Genomic DNA, 22,141 nt, shown 5'->3' with positions numbered 1-22,141 from the left:
TCTGCGTTAAGGGTGGCAGGGGGGCTATGTTTGGGCATGGCTTCAGGGGCTGTGTGTAGCGCTGGTAAACATTCTGGAACCCTGTGACCCCTGCCCTCCTTTGGCTTTAATCAGACTGTCACTTCAGGCCTCCTCCAGGCCACCATCCCCGCCTCGTCCCACCTTGTTACCCCCACCCCCGTGCCAAGGACTTGGGGGATAACAGGAACATGGCGTTTGGGGGGATGGTGTGCTGCCCTAACCTTTCCTTTACTGGTGCCATGTCATTAGTTAACTGTTGCAAGGCAGAGCTTGAGTTGGCACTAAGCAGACAGACAGACAGTACTGTATACAGACAGACAGACAGTACTGTATACAGACAGACAGACAGTACTGTATACAGACAGACAGACAGTACTGTATACAGACAGACAGACAGTACTGTATACAGACAGACAGACAGACAGTACTGTATACAGACAGACAGACAGTACTGTATACAGACAGACAGACAGTACTGCATACAGACAGACAGACAGTACTGTATACAGACAGACAGACAGACAGTACTGTATACAGACAGACAGACAGTACTGTATACAGACAGACAGACAGCTATACAGTCCTGTAAACCAGTGGTTCTTAACCTTTTAAGAACCACTGAGTACAAAACTCCAGAGACAAATGTAGGTCGAGACTGGCGACACCCCCACCCCCCTTCAAACTTGCCCCCTGGCATCTGACACCCACACACATACGTGCACAAACAAACGAGATCATCCAGAACGTAAAGTGAATAAATAAACAACAGATAGGTAACCGTCAAATAGGCGTAAAGGAAAATATTGCATTTCTCCCTTGCTCCACGGCTCCCATGAGCCGATGAGTATTAAGCACGGTTGTTTGTCTTGTTGCCATTAAAACCATTGAGACCATTTAGGTCATAGCAGCTTAGGCGTATGCAGTACAGTAATGGGTTATTAGTGGTGTATGTAGGTCTGCTTTAGTTGTATGGGGGATTAGGGTGGTAACCGTTTGATTAAACCTGGCATCATTGTTCACATCAGAACCAAACCAGGGTGCATTGTGTAGTGCCTTCCCCCAATCAGTGATACATCAGTAGTTATTTTTTTATGATTTTGATTTAGTCTATTTTTCTATAGTTTACAGTGTCTCTATTTTTGTTTGACTTGGCCATGTTTTTGCATACAGAGGCTTAGAATGATGCAATGAAATCAGTGACAGTTATTTGAGCTCAAGGCCTATTTTACACATCTGCTGCTATGCTACCAGTCAGTGGCTCAGATAGAAATATCAATGCATACAGAAACAGCTCATGAACCCTGCTGTACAGCGTTGGTAGTAGTAAAGAGTATTTGAGTAACATGTTTGTGTGTGTGTGTGTGTGTTTGTATGTTCATACTGTGTGTGTGTTCATACTGTGTGTGTGTGTATGTGTTCATACTTTGTCTGTGTGTTTATACTGTGTGTGTGTGTGTTCATACTGTCTGTGTGTGTGTGTGTGTGTTTATACTGTGTGTGTGTTCATACTGTGTGTGTGTGTGTGTTCATGTGTCTGCAGCAGCATGTCTGTGTATTCATGTGTGTTCCCCTCTCTCTTTCCCTACCTACAGATTTGAGCGTCTGGAGGTGGTGGCGGTGTTTGCCTCTACTGTGCTGGTCCAGCTGGGAGCTCTGTTCATTCTGAAGGAGAGGTGGGTGGACCTGGGAAGGGGGGCTACTGAATATTTCAGCCTGTGCATATAATGTGACCACAAAACACCTCACCTCGGCCCAATGCACTCGGAACAGGGTTGACTCAACGGTCACATCTCACGGAGTAGGGGGGGTGTCTGTGTGTGATGACAACACAGACACACCGTTGCAAAGTAGTATATCCACCACTGTGTGTGTGTGTGTGCGGTTTAGTTCAGTGTACTGTACAGTGTGTGTGTTCCCCAAGGCCACCAACATATATGTAGAGAGAGAGAGAGGGGAGGGGGAGGGAGGAGTGTAGCCCACTGTACAGTGGAATGTATGGAGCTATGTGTTGCTCAGTGTAGAAGATTTCCCCTCTGTGAGCGGTGGGAACGTTTGTGTGCTTGCCTGAGGCCATGCTAGCCTAGCTAACACGTGACTTGAAGTCTGTAGTACTGTGGTCGGCATGGTGAGTCGATAATAGAGGGCTGTGCCTTACACAGGTTGGTCCACGGGGCGCATGTGAGAACGAATCAGTGGGCTCGCTCAGAAGCCGGCTCTAACACAGACTGCTAACATGGGATTTAATTAGAGTGTGAGGAAAGGTGAGTTCCTAGACCATTGCATGCAGCGCTCGCTGTGCCACATGGGTCTAGCTTCAGCTAGGCTATGGCCATGCCACACCTCCGCCTGTGGCACAGAGAGCAGGGTTTATCTAGCGGTCAGAGAGAAGGGGGGGGTGTCGATGCCATTGTATCGCTCTTCTATAGCCTGCCAGCCAGCAAGTGTGGGCTTTACTAGGCTACTAGGCCAACGAGAGAGAGAGAAGGAAGGAGAGGGGGGAGGGTGGGGAAGCAGAAAGAGGGAGGGAGGAGAGAGATGGAGAGGAAGATGGAGAGGGGGAAGCAGAGAGAGAGAGAGACACACACATACACACATACGCACACATACACTCAGTCCCAATTATCCATCCGTATCCTATTATTAAGTGTGGACTTCTGGAATTCCTGACATGGATTTAGAAAGAATGCTTGGCTTTTACTGGCCTCCAGGGTATAATTGTTGGAAGGAAATAACATTCTAGTGTTTTGGAACACCATCCTTCCCACCCGAGTCTCTGATTTAACTTTGAGAAATCTGCAACACGTTAACCATGTCCCTCTGGGAACTCTGTTTCTCCTGAATCCTCGATGACATCACCTCTTGCTGCTAGCAAAGATGTATCCTCTTTGCTAGTTCCCACTATTTGCTAGTAGCCAATCAACCAATTTATTTTTTTAATCTAGAAATATACAGTGCACACAAATGCTTTTGATACAATGTTGCGCTTTTCACAAATTCTGCCCCTGCAGAGGGACTCTCGATACAATACACACACACACACACACACACACACACACACACACACAGAGCTCATTAACTCACTGGACATACGGAGCTCCGTGTGGTGAAAGTTGTTACTTAGTTAAATGACACTTCAGTGTAGGAGATTTCCTCTCTGAGCAGTGGGAATGTTTGTGTGCTTGCCTGAGGCCATGCTATCCTAGCTAACGTGTGACTCGAAGTGTGTAGTACTCTGTACCTGAGTCTAGGGAGGCCCTTTGATGTTGTCGGCACAGTGAGTCGATAATGAAGTGCTCCCTACGTTGGTTGGTGTCTGTTATGTCCCCGCATCGTTCATCTTCTATCTTTTTTAATTAAATGAGTGATGAGGTACGTTTGCCTCGAGATGCCTCGCCGAAACGAGATGCCTCGCCGAAACTTAAATTCAAGTAGGCCATGTGAGGAACCGATCAATGTGGCGAGATGCCTCGCCCCAATTACAAAGTATGTGGGAACAATCAACGCGCTTGCTCAGAATATGGAGTTAATTCCGAGTGAGGAAAGGTGGGTTCCTAGACCGTTGCGTGCAGCGCTCGCTGTGCCACGTTGGAGCGGCTTCAAGGCCATGCTACACCTCTGCTTGAAGCGCAGGGAGCAGGGTTTATCTAGCGGTCAGGGAAGAGGGGGGGAGGGGGGGGTGGTCGGAAGGGGGGATGTCGGTGTCATTGTATCGCTCTCCCATAGCCTGCCAGCCAGCACATGTGGGCCTTACTAGGCCAGAGAGAGAGAGAGAGAGAGAGCGAGCGGGCGATGGGGAGGGTAAGTTTGAGTGTAAGTTTGTGTTTGACAAAGTGTACAACAAAGTTAGTCGTGTGTGGTTCTTGCCTCTGTGTGTCACCAAGCATACTGCACATGTAGTCTTCCTCAAGAAGGGGGGGGGGGGGGTCAAGCTGGCTGTGCTGTGTGTATTAACATCTATCCTTGAAACAACTACTCAAAACACTTAACTAAATAGCCTGTGTGCGTGTGCGTGTGTGTGTGTGCGTGTGTGTGTGTGTGTGTGTGTTTTGGTTGTGATTAGTCTCTAGAGTGGTGCTGGTTACTAACAGTATTAATCTGCCACTTCTTGCCCCCAGCATGTTCTATCATAATCATCATCACTCTCTTTGTATATCCGTCTGTCTTCACATCACAGCACAGAACACACACACACACACACTGGTGTTATGACATGAAACCACACACTTTCATACACTGTGACACACAACTCTATTCAACCCGACACTCTGCCAGCCTGGTCCCGGATTTCATTGTGCCTCAGCGAACTGCAAAACATTTATGGCACGGCAACTGTTGTTGTTGACAACTGTTTGTTGACTGTACTATGTTTTACATTGTAATTTTTTTTACACACAATGAGTACTACACGGCTATATTGCCCGCAGTCCCAGAGACTGACCCACATTTTTCGTTACTGCCTCTTATCCACACTGTCTCATATCCAGTATAGTTCTGCTCTGCCCTCGTTGTTCTATATTTACAATGTTGAACTGAGTGACACCTGTTTTTCTTCTTCTTCTGTTGTTTTGTTAGTGTTGAGCGATTCATGGAGCAGCCGGAGGTACACACGTAAGTATTCCCTTATCCCCCCCCGTGGCTGTGTTGATCAGCCCACACACACACACACACACACACACACACACACCCCTCTCACAGCTCCAGGGAGAACAGAGCAGAGAACAGCAGTCCAAACAGACATCATCACAGCACAGCTGGGTCTGAGTCTCCCCAGACAGGCAGTCAGACAGAGAGACAGAGACTAACTGTCCTCTCATCCCTCCAGTCACAACGGGATTTACAGCTAATCAGTTCCCCCACAATCCCTCTTTTTCCATCACAGAATAAAGATTAGTTGTTTTTACCAAACATCGCAGACTTAAACCTGTCTCCTCTGACAAGATTACTCTTCCAAAACGGTGGAACATTGGAATTGTCGTGTCAGATCTCACACGGGGTCGTAAAACCCCTCAGATTAACGTTGGCTGCTGTGTGGCAGGTGTCTGTGAGGCAAGATGCCACATGTTCCACAGGTACTCAAGCAGTTAATCTGCTAGTGCAGGACAGGAGAACATCCTTTTAGACACACACACACATGCACACACACACACACACACACACACACACACACACACACACACACACACACACACACCACCACCAACTGGCTCCCAACTGATCCTGTCCCGCAGCATTAAAACCTGCTGATGATTGTTTCAATTGTTTGTGTTATTTCTTTGTTTTAATGCCCTCTTTTAAAAGGATCATCTCTTGTGATGTTTAAATGGATTTAGTTGTTTACGTTTTGACACATGTTGACATCTCATACACGTGTTTACTGACACAGGTGTAATCGTTGCATCAAAGTGTTTTTCCAAGTATTTCACTTGAGTATACTTGAAGACTATAATGTACATAATGTCAATGAATGAGCATGTGACCTGCTGTGTTTTAATATGTGTGTGTGTGTGTGTGTGTGTGTAGGGGCCGACTGTTGGTGGGGACATTTGTGGCTCTGTTCTTTAACCTGCTAACTCTGCTGTCTGTGAAGAACAAGCCCTTTGTCTACGTATCTGAGGGTATGTCAACTCACCTTTCTCTCTCTCTCTAGTTCTATTTGTAGAAAAGTTTTGTTTCTTAGTCACTGATTTCAGTCCGTCATTGCCATGCATATCAGACCATATTGCTGGTCAATCATAATGGACTGTAGTGACTCTCGACTGTGTCTGTGACCCTATTTGTACTGTTAGTACAAGTGTGCATCCTAATTCTCATCCTGACATATACCCCCTTTTCCTGATGTGTGGACTTGTGCACTCCCCCATATGTAGTGTAAACCAGTTCTATGATTTTAAGTGGAGAGGGGCACAAGTGCACACATCAGTAAAGATGGAGAATTGGGACACAGCATACACCACAGTGTTCCACAGTGGCCACACCCCGCTACTGTGGTACGAAAGTGGGGCTTCCAATGGGGGTTTCCAGTGGGGTACGATTGTCTTTTAACTATAATACAGGCGATTGATGGTGATGACAGCTAACTTTTTTGGTAATTACACCCCAAACCCATGAAAAAGCGAATGTCGAAAGTGGCCAATTGTAAGCTGTTTGTAGTAGAGTCAATGGGGAAACTCGACAGTAGAGGGGCGTGACTTGAGATGTCCAGGATTTCAAAGCTTCCGGCGTGAGTCCCTACACCGTATGCCTGGGGCCCAGAGCCGTCCTGCCCATGAATTAAGTGGCCCTTTGATCAATTTTGAACATTAATAAACATCTGCCAAAAAATCTGATATTTGGTTCCAAAATGAGCCCGAGTTTAATTTCCTCCAATAGGAGAAGGGTTTTTTCCCTGTTGTCCCGCCTATTGAGTACTGTCCATAAATATCACCAAGGTACCAGTTTACAACCAATCAGCATTCGCTTGCCAGTATTCAAAGTTTAATTTTGCAACTCCGATAGACTGATATGAGGCAGGTACTTCAGTCTGCGTGCTGTGCAAGGTTTTGGACTGAACATGTCAATGGAGAGCAATTCCCTTAACGAGAGATGGTTGTCATGTTTTCTCTTTACTATTTTTGGATCAACATCCACGTGAATCCAGCTTCTCTCAGATGAGCGCTATTAAAACGAACACCTGTTCCCTCCTGACAAATGAACACCGTCATCATTGCCTGAGAATTGCCCAGACGTCATATGAATCGAACTTTCTGCTCACACGATCAAAGAATTACAATTTCTCTCATTAGCAGGGAAAAAGATCACTGTGTGTGCTTTGCATATCCAAGTGAGAAAAGTGTTATTCAAAAGAAAGAAAAGTATGCACTTATATTTTTTTGTATTAATTTAAGGTATTTATATACAAATGTAGTGGTGTTTATGCGTTGTTTTACATGTATGCAATTATTATTCACAATAACTGTATACACATGTGGAAAATATCTGGCCCATGTGCAAATAACATTTAAAAAAATCTGGCCCCTTAAGAATTAATTTAATAGCTCTTCCGTATGTCTCTGCTGTGGGCTGTCATACCCTGACTGTCCAGCAGGTGGATGTCCCTTTGCCTCCAGCACAAAGCAGTCATGCTATCACTGTTCCGTGCTTGTGTTTGTTTGTAAAACCTTGTTGACACAGTTCTAGACTCTCCAGGCCAATCCAGAGCCCAGATTTATTAACTCCGTAAATCTCAGACTGTCTTTAATCAAATGAGACTCTTCATTGTACACCCAGTACACAGCCTCTAGGCAAGTCATTACCAAGCGCTCTCTAACCCCAAAATAGAACCGCTTTACTAAGAGGGTTTCGGCAGAGATAGAAGACAGGGAGGAGGGAGAGAGAGAGAGGAGATGGGGTAAACAGGAGGATAAAGGAGAAGAAAAACAGGGAGGAGATGGGGGGCGAGGGTGTAGAAGGTAGATAAAAAAAAGAAGGTAAAAAGAGATGGTTGGAGAGAGGAGGTAGAGGGGAGAGAAAAGAGATATGGCGGGGGGAGATAAGGAGAGGGAAAGAGAGAGGGGAGCTAAAAAGAGAGCAAATAGAGATGGATGGAGGAAGCAGAGAGAAAGAGGAGAGATATGGTGTACAATGGACTCGAAAGAAATAGAGGAGAAAATTAGGGAGGAGGTAGGGGGAGCGAAAGAGAGGAGCGATGGGGCAGAAGGGAGTTAAAGGGAGTGTAGATAAAGAAGAGAAGAGTTTAATCCCTGTAGAGCACCACTCAGTAAGACTCTGAGAGCTGTGTGTACACCGACACACTCTGAGTAGAATGTTTACCACACAAATGGAATGTTTTCGGGATGTTTACATTGTTTCCCTTGTCCTCGATGGCCCTCGCCCTATCAGTGTCAGCTCCTGTTTGCCAACTGTCTTTAAATTGGTCCAGATGGACCATTTCGTCCATGGTGTCTAAGAAAGGCTAAATGGCTTTTCTCTCTTATGTAATTAAAGTCTTTAGCTAAAGGAGAGCTACTGTATGTTAGTCTATCTTAGGCGGATGGATGCCTTAATCTGCACCAGGAACATTGGATTTCTTACAGTATATCTTTGACTTACTTTGACCTCCTGTCAATCAAACTGTCACAGAACAGAGGAGAGATTTGATTGGCTATGCTGGCAGTGGGGACCTCTCTCCACCAATCCCCTCCTTGGTTTTCAGGGTCCTGCCACTCCTCCCCATTGTGATCATTGACAGGGATAAAGGCGAGTACAGATTTCACTCAGGAAGCCACAATCTGTCTCGGTACAGTACTGCTGTTGGTCTCGGTGTTTTAATAGGCTTAATTCAAAGTTGTGTTAAAGCATAGTCTGGGAACATTGTGTCTGCGTTGTATGTGGTGGTAAAGTGTGTTACCACTATGGGGCTTTACACACTGCAGGGCCAACCTGAACCGTACTGTGCTGGCTGAGATATGTTCCTTCCACATTGTACTTGTCAGCACTGTTATAACAACTATGGACACGTAACCAGGCCAGTGTCAGTACTGTTATAACAACTATGGACACGTAACCAGGCCAGTGTCAGCACTGTTATAACAACTATGGACACGTAACCAGGCCAGTGTCAGTACAGCTCAGCTTGGCTCAGCTCGGTTTGGCCCTGCTGTGTGAGGGTTGGGTTACCTCAAGTCAAGTCAAGTATTCTTTATTACCCCTATGAAGGAAATTTGTTTGGATAACAACATCCACCTATAAAACGCAATAGACATTTAAAGTACAGCATAGCAAACACATCATAATTAAGGATGATGTATAGGCTAAATCATCATAAAGTGCATTGTCACAGATCACAGTTAAAGTGCACAGTGCACTCGCAAAACTGCGGTGGTCTACTATCGGCTTAAGTGTTCATTCTAAAACCTAATTGTTGGAATAAAGGGGCCCCAAAAATGCTCTGAGCTTAGTTTGTGCTGGAGCAGGTGTTTGCCTCTTCTCCTACTGTAGCTGATCTGAGTCTGAGTCTGATACACAGACTCTTATGAAGACAGTGGCTGTTGTCCTCTACTATTTGTTTTATTTTATTGCCCATCTGTTTGGTCTGTAACTCTGCAATGGACTGTTGGCTGATGCCGATTATCTAAGGGTATTTTCACCTATAGTCCTCCTTAAAAGAACCAGACTCAGTCCTTTTTAAGTGAACTAAGAGGTGAAAAAAGTAAAATATATATATTTTTTATTCACACTGCCCCTTCTTCCATTTGAAGGACTCAGCTCTCCTGCTGGTTAATTTCAGAAGTGACAAGGTCTCAGTCTACTTAGAATAGCCAATTAACTGCTTTGCACCTCAGGTAATTGCACATTGATTGAGCATGTAAAATCTAAGACAAGGCCAGAGAGTGAAGAGAGTCAGGACAGATTGGTTCCAATGACAATGCGGTCACATTGCACCCAAGAAAGTGAATCAAAAGTGAACCCTAAAGTTAACTGAACTCAGACCACCTCCAGAGATGGTCTTAGTTTTGTTTACTTCAAAGGGGTCATCTGGAACATTCACATATGCATGAACATTTGGGGCGAACCGCTCTTGAGTTCACAAAATTAGCTGAAAGGGACCAAGCGTAAAAATACCCTTAGTAGCATAGTAACATAATGAAGTGAACTAGAGGCAGCTCTCAGCCTGAAGTGACCTATGCCCAGTGTACTTCTGTCCAGACATACACTAACTTCCCCTTGTCCCCCTCGGCTTGACCCACCCCACCTAGTCCACAGTGTTCTGGGGGGCATGTGAGGTGAGAACGGGGGGGGGGGGTGCACATCTGGGCTGTGTCTGAGGGGCATGTGAGTTGAGATGGGGGGGGGGGGCACCTGGGCAGTGTTGTAGGGGGCATGTGAGGTGAGATGGGGGGGGGGGGGGGGGGGGGAGGGGGGCGGCGGGCACCTGGGCAGTGTCTGTGGGCCTCAGTGGAGTATTCCTCACACTATTCTTTCCTATCATTGGACCGCACTTAACACCATTTAACGTCACATTGCTAGGGATGCATGAACTAGGCTAGAACACGCACACAGACACACATACACACACACACACACACATACACACATACACACACTCAGACAGTGTTCCAGACAGAGTCATGCCCCCGGGCGTACAGACAGTCGTATCATTAATAAGGCACTCTGCTAAAATGTCAACTCATGGAAACAGTGAAGGGAAAAGGAGGACTCCACAACGCACACTGCAGTTCACTGCAGTCTGTAACAGTACACACTGTACTGATGCACTGCCTCAGTCCTAAATTCACATTGTCCTGTAGTTGTATTGAATTGAATGACTATATCCAAAGTCGCTGGAGGTGCATATGTTCTCTGTTTTACATAACGCCTAACTAAGAACAGTCCCAGCTGAAGTCCTCATCCAGTTGCTGTGTCTCTCTCACAACATCTTTGCAGGACAGCAGGCTACCTGTGTGACTCTGACAGATCCCCAGGATGATGGTTACTGTGACTGTGTCTGTCAGCCAGGATGCTCCTATCTAGAGTATTGATACTTTGTGATTGTATATCAAATCTGTGTAAGTTATTATTGATATTGAGTTTTTTATTACTTTGAAACATTGTTCTCCACTGCTGCTGTCATGGACCCAGGTCTCTCTTGAAAAATTTGGACATTTGGAGGTCTAGTAGGTGCAGTATCCGCTTTAATAGACCTTCCTAGACTAGCGTTAGCATATCATCCACTTTACCAGGCACACAGTGTCCACCACTGTCCTGTCTCAGCTTCTTAAGAAGCTGCACATCATTATACAGCACCATCTGCTGAGAGAGAGAGAGAGAGAGAGAGAGAGAGAGAGAGAGAGAGAGAGAGAGAGAGAGAGAGAGAGAGAGAGAGAGAGAGAGAGAGAGAGAGAGAGAGAGAGAGAGAGAGAGAGAGAGAGAGAGAGAGAGAGAGAGAGAGAGAGAGAGAGAGAGAGAGAGAGAGAGAGAGAGAGAGAGAGAGAGAGAGAGAGAGGAGAGAGAGACCATTGCAAACTAGTATATCCACCACTGTGTGTGTGTGTCATGAATCACGATCTATTAGTGAAAATGGGAGTGTAAGCCTCAGCACGGCCTATTGCTCTTGTGTTCCTGAATGGTTGGTTTTATCCTGCGCCCTTTGACACATTAAGACTCTGCCAGTGAATATCATCCAACACAATCTGGAGCTTTTGCTCTGAATGTATTTTTTTATTCCACTTGCTATCTCCCTGAATTAAAAAACAAATTTGTTATAAAGTTCCACAGCAGACCCTAGTTGCTTCACACGGACCAAGGTAGCACTTTGGGGGCTATTTCTTTGGCTACTACTACTAGGCAGCTAGGCATAAATCAAGCACAGCTCTGACATAGGCATACTCCACCCTGTTCTGCCCTGTCCAGAGGTTTTCACCTCAGCTGGTGTGTGTGTGTGTGTATAAACCATCCTGTAGACAGTGGACAGCCCAGGCCACGCTCCACTGACTGATCAAATGCCACTGCAGCTCCAGTTACCCGACAACACTGGCGGCCCTGAGCCAGGAGTGTAGCAGAGGACAGATGGGAACAGCCTGGTGGGAATGAGGGCTGGAAGGATGTTCAGCTCTCTCACACTGTGTGTAGATGTGTAACTCTTACCCTGTTTGCTTTCTCTCTCCCTCTTTCTCTCCATCTCTCTCCCCCTCCTTCCCTTTACCCCCTCTGTGTCCCCCCTCCTTCCGCTCCTCTCCCTCTTTCTCTTCTGAACAGCTGCCAGCAGCAGTTGGCTCCAGGAGCATGTAGCAGACCTGAGTCGAAGGTAAGATCCTTTTACAGTGACTCATCCTGCTCTATTGATCCACCCGCCCCACCCCACCCCTCCTCTCCAGACCAGCAGTGGACAGTACTTCTCCTCAGAAGGATCCCTCAGGCACAGTATCACAGAGTCGTAGGGAATGTCAAGCAGACTGTCTCGATCACACTGAGGTTAAAGGGTAAAGGGCTGCATCATAATTCTCCTTCCCGGCCTTCTCCCTAGAGTGTGTCCGCATATGTACTCTCTCACATGAATTTAAAAGCATTGGGTTGGTGTAACAAGTGCACACCAGGTTGTGGAGGTATAAATCGGAGGACAAGCTCATTGTAATGTATGAAATGGAATGAGGAATGGTATAAAATACATATTTTTGATTCCATTCCATGCATTATGATGAGCCTGTCCTCCGATTTCTACCTTCACCAGTCTCCCCTGATGCACACAAGGAGAAGGGGAGAGAATTGGGATTGGGTACAGTAGGTCACCTCTTCTGAAGTGTTTGTTCTGTGTTAAGGTGTATAGCAGGGATAGCCTTAGCCTAGTTTGTGGGCCCCTGTCCTGCTTATTGTAGTTTAGTTACGTACTCAGGGACTGAACACACCTGGTTTCTCAGGTCTAAACTAGTCACTGATTTGAATGAAATAGCGATAACCAGCAGGACAGTGGCCCCTGGGGACCAGAGTGGATTCTCCCTGGTGTAGAGTTCACGTTCAGGAATAGGTTAGGAGTGGCCTTTTAGCAGAACATAATTGATTGAGCTTCTGGGAATGACTGTAAGAGTTATCTGGGAAACAGAAGTGGTTGGTCTCATTTCCCATGAACTAAATGACCCCTTCACCTGGACCATATTGTGCCTCGCCCTGAGGGATCTGATGGATGGATGCTCCTACAGTAGGTCAGGCACCTCTGGCCCCTACACAAACACACAAACACACACACACACATACATACACAGTCACACACACATACACCATGATTCTCACAAGGTGCTTACAGTACTTGAATTTGACGCTCAGATATGGACTGGAATACCTTGAAAATCAGACATGTTCTCAATGTGAAATGATTATAGCTGATTTAGAAGTTCCCCTGTTCCAATATAATTATCCTAGGATATCATTTCAGAATATTTTTTGCGAGCAATATAGCCACTTTTGTTTTGTTTCCTGCTGTTTGAATTGACACTGCCCTGTCGCACACACTCTTGTTGTGGTAGTGTAGATGAACAACATGTAGTTATTTATGAGGGAGACGACACGAATCTTGACTCGCTGTTGATGGCTTTCCAAGTATTCCATTACAAAAGGAATGCGATAGTTGATCGCTTTTGTTTTTAAAAAGTGACACAGCAACAGCAATTAACATTTCAAATTGCGAGTGTGATAACAGAACCGCTACATGGACGTAATGTCTGCTTGCTTCAACAAGAATTATAACCTACCAGTACATGGATCAGCATCCATCCATCTGTGTACTGTACAGTAGGCACTACTTTGGTTTTAAATCAAGCAAGAACATAGGAGTCTTGATCAGTTTTATAAAAAGATAATAATGCCAAAGACCACATTTTGACCCAATGTGCATACCCAGGTACTTAATTAAGTACTTGAAAAAGTGCTTAAAAGTCCTTGAAAGTCCCCCGCCCCCCATACAGTTGTTCCGTACAGGATGATGAATGACTTGACGAGTGTAGGTGTGAATAATGGATGTGGGTGGGTTTAGTTTCAGTAGAGTGTTGAGATCATCTTCCACCTCCTCCTCTTGTCCCCCCTCTGCCCTCGCCTCTGTCTGTCACCTAGCCAATCAGGAAGGAGGGGAACATGACAGAGAGATGAGTGATGCTCAGTACTGAGGAGCTCACCTACTTCCTGGCTCCACCTTCAAATTCTTGCCAATTTCGTCATAGGCATTGTATTGCGATATTTACCATTTTAAGCATGAACCCATCCATTCAACAACTTCCTAGATTAATCACTCATTTGTTATGACTTGTATTCTTGAAAAGTGCCCGTTGTGACTTTTAAAATGGTAAAGTTACGAGACCATGTTCAAAATTGGTTCTTTATTAATTGTTATTTTGTGCACCTTTTGAAGATAATAAACAATTATTGAACATTTGAAGAGAATAACAATCCGGAAAATTCCTGTAAGCATTCGTTGATGACTGAATTTATAATAATTACTAAAAAAAATCCAGACAGAGAAAATGAATGTCGAACGTTCGTGTGGACCAAGGGAGGCTAGTGGAGGTAGAAATCACAGGACAGGCACATAGTAATGTGTGGAATGGAATGAGGAATGGTATCAAATATGAGTGTTTGATACCATTCCTCATTCCGTTTCATGCATTACAATGAGCCTCTCCTCTGATTTCTTGTTTCAACCAGCCTCCCCTTGTGTGGACCCAGAAATTACGACATACTCTGTATTAGCCAGGAGGACTAATTTTACATTGATTGTTGACTGAAGCCTCATATAACTGATGTTTGCATCAAGTCCAGAGTTAGCTATGTAGCCTAGAGGTTTCTGTAGCACCCCATCTGTGTTGGGACTGATATTGTGTGTGTGTGTGTGCGCGCGTGTGTTTGTGTGCACGCACTAACAACACTGCAGTGCGTGGGGGAGACAGAGCTTTGTTTGAGATCGGCAGGGACTGTGTATAATCCCAGCCCGTTAGAGACAGAATACGTGGGATTATGGCCAGACAAACAAACACTTGATACGATGTCTGTCTGTCGGGTACAAACACTGGCTCAGAGCCACCCGCTGCCCCAACAGTAGTCAGTGTAGCGGCAAACAGCATGGTTATATAATGTTGGCCCCCAGATCTGTCTGTCTGTGTGTGGTGTGTGTGTGTGTGTGTGTGTGTGTGTGTTTGGTCTGTGTGTGTGTGTGTTTGGTCTGTGTGTGTGTTTGGTCTGTGTGTGTGTGTGTCTGTGTCTCTGTTTGGTGTGTGTGTGTTTGGTGTGTGTGTGTTTGGTGTGTTTGGTCTGTGTGTGTGTGTGTGTGTGTGTGTGTGTGTGTGTGGACCAGGGACATGTATATGATTATAACATAATAAAGCACTGAGTGAAACTAGACTGGGACATCCTGTCCAGTGTGCCTTCTAAGCAATCAGAGCTCTGTTCTGATCTGCTGGCTGGGGAACTGGAGGGGCTGCTGTAGCCCCAGATAACCTGTGTACACACACACACACACAGACACACAAGCACACACACTCCCTCCTGCTTCCTCCCTCAAAAATGTGGTCTAGCTTGTTTAGAATAATGGGTTTTTGAGCTCTCCTTTTAACCATGTATTCTGTCTATTGAATATTGTGTCCTTGTCGGACTTGCAGAGAGGTTGGCATCCGACGCTGATGCTGTTTAATCACATACAGATGACTTTCAACAAGCCTTATCTTGTGAGAGAATGGATGGAGGGGGTTCCACTCACCATAGAGTTTTGATTTTCCCTTTCTATTTTAGAAAACAAGAACATTGTATTTCTTTCAGGTCACACTCTGCAGAAGCGACACTCGTAAATGTTTAATGGACGTTATGACAACGGCTTTATGGGAGGAAGCCAATTATGTAGTTGACACAGTCGCTCTGTGAAATGATTATACATTTATGAGTGGGACGCTGCACTCTGCACATCCTCAGATTGGGACCTGAAAGAACATATACTGTACATTGTTCTAATTTCTAACAGAGAAAAACAGATATTGTATAGTACGTGGATACAACAACTGTACATATGATGTTTACATGCTCAGTGTGCTCATTTTACGTGTGTGTGTGTGTGTGTGTGTGTGTGTGTGTGTGTGTGTATATGTGTGTGTGTGTGTGTGTGCAGCCTATGTGGGATCATCCCTGGTCTCAGTAGCATCCTCCTGCCCCGTATGAACCCTTTTGTGCTGATCAACGTGGCCGGGGCTCTCTCTCTTAGCATCACCTACATGCTCATCGAGATCAAGTAAGTCCTGCCCTTCTTCACCTAATCCTTCCCTTGTACTCATAGAGGCCGTTTCCCAGACAGGTTAAGCCTAGTCCTGGTGGACTGAATCTCACATTCAGTGGGAAATTTTAATTGAAGATGCTTTTTTAGTATAGGATTAGGCTTAATCTGTATCCTGGAAACAAGCTCTCAGTGTAAAAGTATTAGTGACCTCTGGGACAAGTTGGAATGGTACAATAGGCCCACTATATGTTCCCTCAAAGATTTTATCCTGGTTAGGTTGTGTGGTCAGAACAAACTATTAGTTCCGATGTTCTTCCTCTCTCTAATTTGCTGCGGTTCATCTCTTTCTTTTCTCTGTCTTATTTTTTCTCTAGTAACTACCATGCAGTGGACACGGCCTCAGCGGTGGCGATCGCCCTCATGAGCTTTGGTACCATGTATCCCATGAGTGTCTACAGTGGAAAGGTTCTCCTTCAGGTACGACAGATAGAAACAATTCACATCTTAAAACACTTGGGGCTGGTGTCCCGGACACTGATTAAGCCTAGTCCTGGACTTCAATGCTGATTTGGACTAGGCTTTATCTGTGTTTGGGAAATGGATGGAAGAAGTGAATTGGAATTATATTTTTGGAATTATATTTGGCCTGTTGATTTCCAAATGTCCTCTGCCTTAACGTCCACACTTTGCTCTCTCCTCCTCAGACCACTCCCTCTCATGTCATTGGTCAGCTGGACAAACTCCTCAGAGAGGTATGACTGGACTTACCAAACTCTTTTTGGCTGATGCTTGGGACATAAGTTGTGGGACATATGGGACATATGTAACTTGGGACATAAGTTTTTCATGATATTCGTTTGTAAATATGGCCCAGAGTTTTTCCTAGTCAGATCACATGGTCAGGAAAAAAACCCAGCCTTAGTTACACTAGCATACCAAATAGAATGAGGCAATATATAGGCCTTGCATTCCAAGTGGTATGCTAGAGTAGACATTGAAACGCAGCCCTTGAAAACAGTAGTAGTCATACTATGTAGTACACTAGTAGTGTAGTCATACTATGTAGTACACTAGTAGTGTAGTCATACTATGCTGGTATGTTAGAGACTTGTGTGTGTGTAACTCTGTATCCCCCCCCCTCAGGTGTCTACTCTGGACGGGGTTTTGGAGGTCCGCAACGAACACTTTTGGACCGTAGGCTTCGGCTCGCTGGTAAGTCACTGTTCCTGGGGGGGGGGGGGGGGGGCAGCAGCGTCCACTCTTTATTTGGGCGTCCGCTATTCCCCTCACTTCTGCTTCCTCATTATGTTAGCTAAGATAGCTAGTGGTCTGACTCCCCAGTGCGTCATGCTCTAGTTGCTGCGCCCCCCACTCCCCAGCAGATGCCTGTCTGTTAGGGACAGGGGGGGGCAAACACACAAAGAGAATGCCATGCCATTCACACTCTTAGTGGCCCAGTCCTGTTGTTGACAGTATGCACAGATCTTCTGCTCACTCAGATGAAAAGGGGGCAAGTTGCTCATGCGTTGCAATCTCTCTCTCGGCTGATTTTTTTTAAACTTTCATCTGCTTCCAACTTTGGAGAGATGTTTTTGTTGTTGCTCTTCTTGTAAACCCACCAGACGGGAATACTGTTCATTCTAACAGCCAATGGTCCTGGGCTGGCTGCCTTGTTTTTAGCTTGGGGGGTGTTCCAGGGCTTCTCCTCTCCCGCCTCTAGATGGAGCAAGGTCATCTCGTGTCACTCCTTTGGAACTGATAGTTGTCAAGTCACACTCCAATACAGCATAGAATACATTTCTACATAATATGGTAGAATAGGAGTGATTAAATAATTAAGGTCACATAGATAATTCGCAATGTTGCTCTGACATGTACTGTTTGACAAGAATGATTTGGTAGTGGAAAACTTTACTATCCCCTCTGGGGAAATTGGTTTTGCAGCGAATCATACATTAAAAGCACAATCAGTCAGAAAAGAAAGCACAATGTACACAATATATATTACATACAATACAATACAATATGCAAAGGAATTAAAACAGAGATCCTATTTGGTGTGCTGCATTATATCTTATTAATTGAAATTACACTTACTTGCACTCAGCATAGTAACAGCATAATAATGTTGTTAACATCATGTTATGAAAGCAATACTTCTGTCCTATTGATGTACAGTAGCAGGCTAGTCTCTTTGTTTATGAGCTCCTGTGATTAACCTAGTGTGCTAATTCCTGTGTAGACTGTCAGATTATCCATTGTTGATGCTGCCCTCTGCTCGCTTGTTGTCATACAGTTGAGAGTTGTTGTCATACAGCCCCTGAGACTGTGTACCCGAGGCTGCTGCTGCTGCTGCCGAGAGAGAGAGAGAAAGAGAGAGAGAGAGAGAGACAGAGAGAGAGACAGAGACAAAGATGAGGGGGGGGGGGGGGGGGGGGTGGGGGGTGGGGGTAGAGAGAGAGAGAGACAGAGACAAAGATGAGGGGGGGGTGGAGTGGGGGGGTGGGGGTAGAGAGAGAGAGAGAGACAACGACTGAAAGATGAAAGGTTTTAGACTGTAAAGTAAACATGGCCGACTCTTGTTTAACTCCTCTCCTGTACTGTCCGTTTGTTCCAGGCCGGCTCGGCCCACGTCCGTATCCGCCGCGACGCCAATGAGCAGATGGTGCTGGCCCATGTGACCAACCGCCTCCTCCCCCTGGTCTCCAATCTGACCGTTCAGATCTTCAAGGATGACTGGATCCGCCCATCCCTAGTATCCGGGGCCCTCCCAGCTGGCGCAATGAGCCCAAACCAGGGTTCAGAGTACGGTGGGGTGTCCAGCTTCATCCCCCCTTCCTCCTCCAGGTCCTCTGAGGAGATGGACCCCCTGACTTCCACCCCATCCAAGCCCAGCAGCCCCCCACCTGAGTTCTCGTTCGACACCCCTGGGAGACACGCCCACCCTGTGGTCCTGCCTAGCACTCAACCCCACAGGCCCTTCAGCATGGGCCTCAATTACGGAGCTTCCCCCTACACCAACATGCTCAACCAGGGCCTGCCCCGGCCGGTCGGTGGGATGGGGATGGGGATGGGGACTGGGACTGGGTTGGGACTAGGGATGGGGATGGGGATGGGAGCAGGGATGCCTTCGACACAAAGCTTCAGAACTGCCTTAGGAGGTGCAGCGCCGGCTCCACACAGATATGGAAGCAACCCTCTCCCATCACAATACCACCAGCATAGACCTTGATAGTTGGCTAGGATACTAGATAGGAGGAATTAAAGTGGGATATCCAGAAAGAGAATGTAATTATCATGGTATTTATTATGATGGGACCAAGACAACAACACAATATCCATTCTTACCTTTGATGGATTTTCTATCTTTATATATTTTTTTGTACTGTACTTCAGGATGCAGGATGTGTTGGAAATTAAATTAACTATGTTATGTAAGTAAGACATTTGAACTGTGTGTGTATGTAAGCCATTAGACATGGTATGTATCTGCTGTTGGAGTATGGGTGTTTGGCTTTTGTATCATAAACATGTGCTTTAAAATATTAATCCACTTGTGTGCTCAATAGGACTTGAATGTTTTATTACATACCCTAGACTGTACCTCCATGGTCAGTGGTCAAATTAAACGATCACCACAAGTTGTCCAGCAGCACAACAGCTCTTTCTATATGTTTAGTGTGTTTTTGGGGAAGAAGATGGACTGTACAGTGATAAGCATATAACTGATACACTATAATGATTCCTGCTGTTGCCTTGTTTCAACATTTTATGGAAAACAAAATGTAATTTTGCAGTGTTGTCAATTACTCCACCTGATATTTAAACTCGACCAGAACGCTCAATGTATTATTTGCCTACCTACTTCTACTATTTCATTGACAATGTGACCAGGGATGGACTCAGCATTGTTGTCTGACTAGGCTTCTCTGACCCATGGTGCGTACTGTAATAACGAGGCACGGTGAAGGTCTGGAGGACACATGGAACGTATGTAGATACATCCTAACTGTCGTTGTATATTCACAATAAACTAAATATGAATTAATAGGGCTTTACTGTCATCTGAATATGAGTTAATGCAAATTACACTGAGAATATGTGTGGGTGTTACCAATGAGGTAGCGTGGTATGTAAAGTTTCAATATGATCCAGACAACATTATGGTCCGGCAATGGTTGGGCCTACGTTAAAAACTTGACATTAATGTTGATTGATGAAGACAGAATTCGCACACAAAAGTTTAAATATATGTGATTTTTTTTCAGAGGAATAAGTATTGTAATAAAAATACACTTTTTTGTTTGCTACATTTGGAGTACTTTTCTTCGTTTTTAAAGTCATACTGTTTTAGTGCGATTCGTTATTGAAAGCGTTTTACATGGGCATTTTGTTGCGATCATTAGGCCTAGGCGTGCTTTTGGTTAGATAAAATAAGAGATAATTATCGGAGAATATACCTAAACATTTAGCCTAATGTGGGCTCGACAAAAACATTTTTTCCTAATTAATTAATTTAAAATAACAGCTTACAAATGTATTTTTATTTACAGGCCGAAATTTATTTTGTCCCAAGTTTGAGCTATAGGCCCACCAGACCTATTAAGCAACGTATCGAATTTATCATTGCGCACTCATACAGTCAGTATCAAAAACGGGTTTTTATAAGGCATGATGACTCGGCAATTTCTATTGAATTCTGAATGATATATGGTACGAATGCCACGATCCAACAATGTTTCTGCGTGAAAGGTAAGGAGAAAACATCACTTCCATAACAGGCAAATAGTGACCTCACCAAAAGTTCGTTCACCCTAATTGCTAAGTTTTTCTGATTTTCATTACATTCATTTCATTCCATTACAACACATTCGATATATTCCAACGGTTTTGAGGGCATTCATAGACTGCACATTATAGTTAATGAGAATACAGCATTTATCCTGTTGTACAAACTTGGTAGTGTTCCAATCTGTAGGGATAATCCTGAACCGCTACACACTGCACATGGTAAATCTGCAGTGCACTGAGTAGAAACATTTTTTCGTTCCGAATGCCCTACAGCATCATCAAACAGTGACTCATGTGACATGTATTTCAGTCACCCACACAACAAATACGTGAACAAAAGATATTCGCCAGACATTTACACTAAGTAACTACAGATAGTATTTTTGTTAATGTTACACACCTATCTAGTACATTAGCTGCTGTACAGAGTTATGTTTGGCTGGCCAGCTAACGGTAACATTACATTTTAGTCCAATGTGTGTAAGTCAACATTTGCCTACTGCAGTAGCGAAAAAGCTATAGAAAGGACTTGACAATTAGCGATGGTGTATAAACAATGCACACGATATGATTTTTTTTGTTTTTTTGTTTTCCTGCAATCGTCGCTCAGCTCTACCAATAACTGTTGAGACGACTTGCTCCATTTCCTGTATAGTGTACACCTGTTGTTCCCTAAGGTTACACGTCATTTCGAACTGAATATTTGGATTCCATATTGACTGGAATCTGCCTTAAATATTGCTGAATACCCTGTGACGTGCCCTGCGCAAAGAATAACTGCCTGATTGGAACGCACCCCTTGTTTAGCAGCCTCCTATTAACACACCTGATTAGAGTTGTAGCCTAATCAAGCCCTGAATTAATTGAATCATGTGTGTTAACTGTGCAGGAGCCATGCAGGAGCCTGTGGGACTGGGCCCCTAATCTCAGATCCCAGTGGGCTGCAGGATCGAGGAACACTTGGCTACACTAGATTAGGCTACTTTGCACATCTCTCTGTAATGACCCGTGTCTTTTAAATCTATGAGGGGGCTTAATTTTTTTACATATTCTCGTCCCAGACTAAAAAGCACCTTCACTGCAGACTATCCTTTGAATATCCTATTTAGTTTAGGATTAAGGCATGTCTGGGCATTTAAGGTCAGGGACACATGTCAGTATACTGGGGTGTCAGTCATTAACCTGGAGGTGGAGGCATATGGTCATAACAGTGCTGCTGATCAGACAGTAACTTAATCCTCTGCGTAACTGCAAAAATAATGTCAACTAAATTGTAGTGTCAGGAAAGAATAACAGTTCAGGAAAACAGTAGTCTTGTTGCAGCAGCGTCAATGACTATGACAAGTATGGCTACCTGTTGTTTTTGACTCAAACTGTGCCCTGCATGGTGCCTGAAGGCTATAGGTCAGAATCAACAACATGTTTGTTTACCATGCTCTCATATTTTTATGTTTCTATACCAAATGTAGCTTAATCTTTATGAAATCCTCTGAAAATAGGATTGTGGTTTGTCATATCTAAATTAAGATCTGTTTTGTGGGGCTATATCTTGGGGGATTTAGGCAGAGCCATGTAAACGTAATATTGCTTGCAGAAATCCCCTCCTTC

General features: G+C 44.8%; 1 protein-coding gene across 1 annotated transcript in view; it reads left to right on the top strand.

Annotated features, from left to right (window-relative positions):
• Positions 1–19,790, top strand: part of slc30a6 (solute carrier family 30 member 6) — a gene marked incomplete at its 5' end in the record, with an annotated part of 44,278 nt that extends 24,488 nt beyond the window's left edge. The window contains 9 exons of the mRNA XM_083694884.1: positions 1,614–1,694; positions 4,594–4,629; positions 5,542–5,636; positions 11,755–11,803; positions 15,638–15,757; positions 16,117–16,219; positions 16,447–16,494; positions 16,886–16,954; positions 18,360–19,790. Of these exons, the coding sequence (XP_083551010.1) occupies positions 1,614–1,694; positions 4,594–4,629; positions 5,542–5,636; positions 11,755–11,803; positions 15,638–15,757; positions 16,117–16,219; positions 16,447–16,494; positions 16,886–16,954; positions 18,360–18,974 (1,216 nt within the window). The 3' untranslated portion in view covers positions 18,975–19,790. The remainder of the gene's footprint in view (positions 1–1,613; positions 1,695–4,593; positions 4,630–5,541; positions 5,637–11,754; positions 11,804–15,637; positions 15,758–16,116; positions 16,220–16,446; positions 16,495–16,885; positions 16,955–18,359) is intronic.
• Positions 19,791–22,141: the final 2,351 nt, after the last annotated feature.

Source organism: Argentina silus (assembly GCF_951799395.1).
Source record: "Argentina silus genome assembly, chromosome: X".
NCBI classification, from domain to species: domain Eukaryota; kingdom Metazoa; phylum Chordata; class Actinopteri; order Argentiniformes; family Argentinidae; genus Argentina; species Argentina silus.
This window is presented reverse-complemented; position numbering and strand designations above follow the sequence as displayed.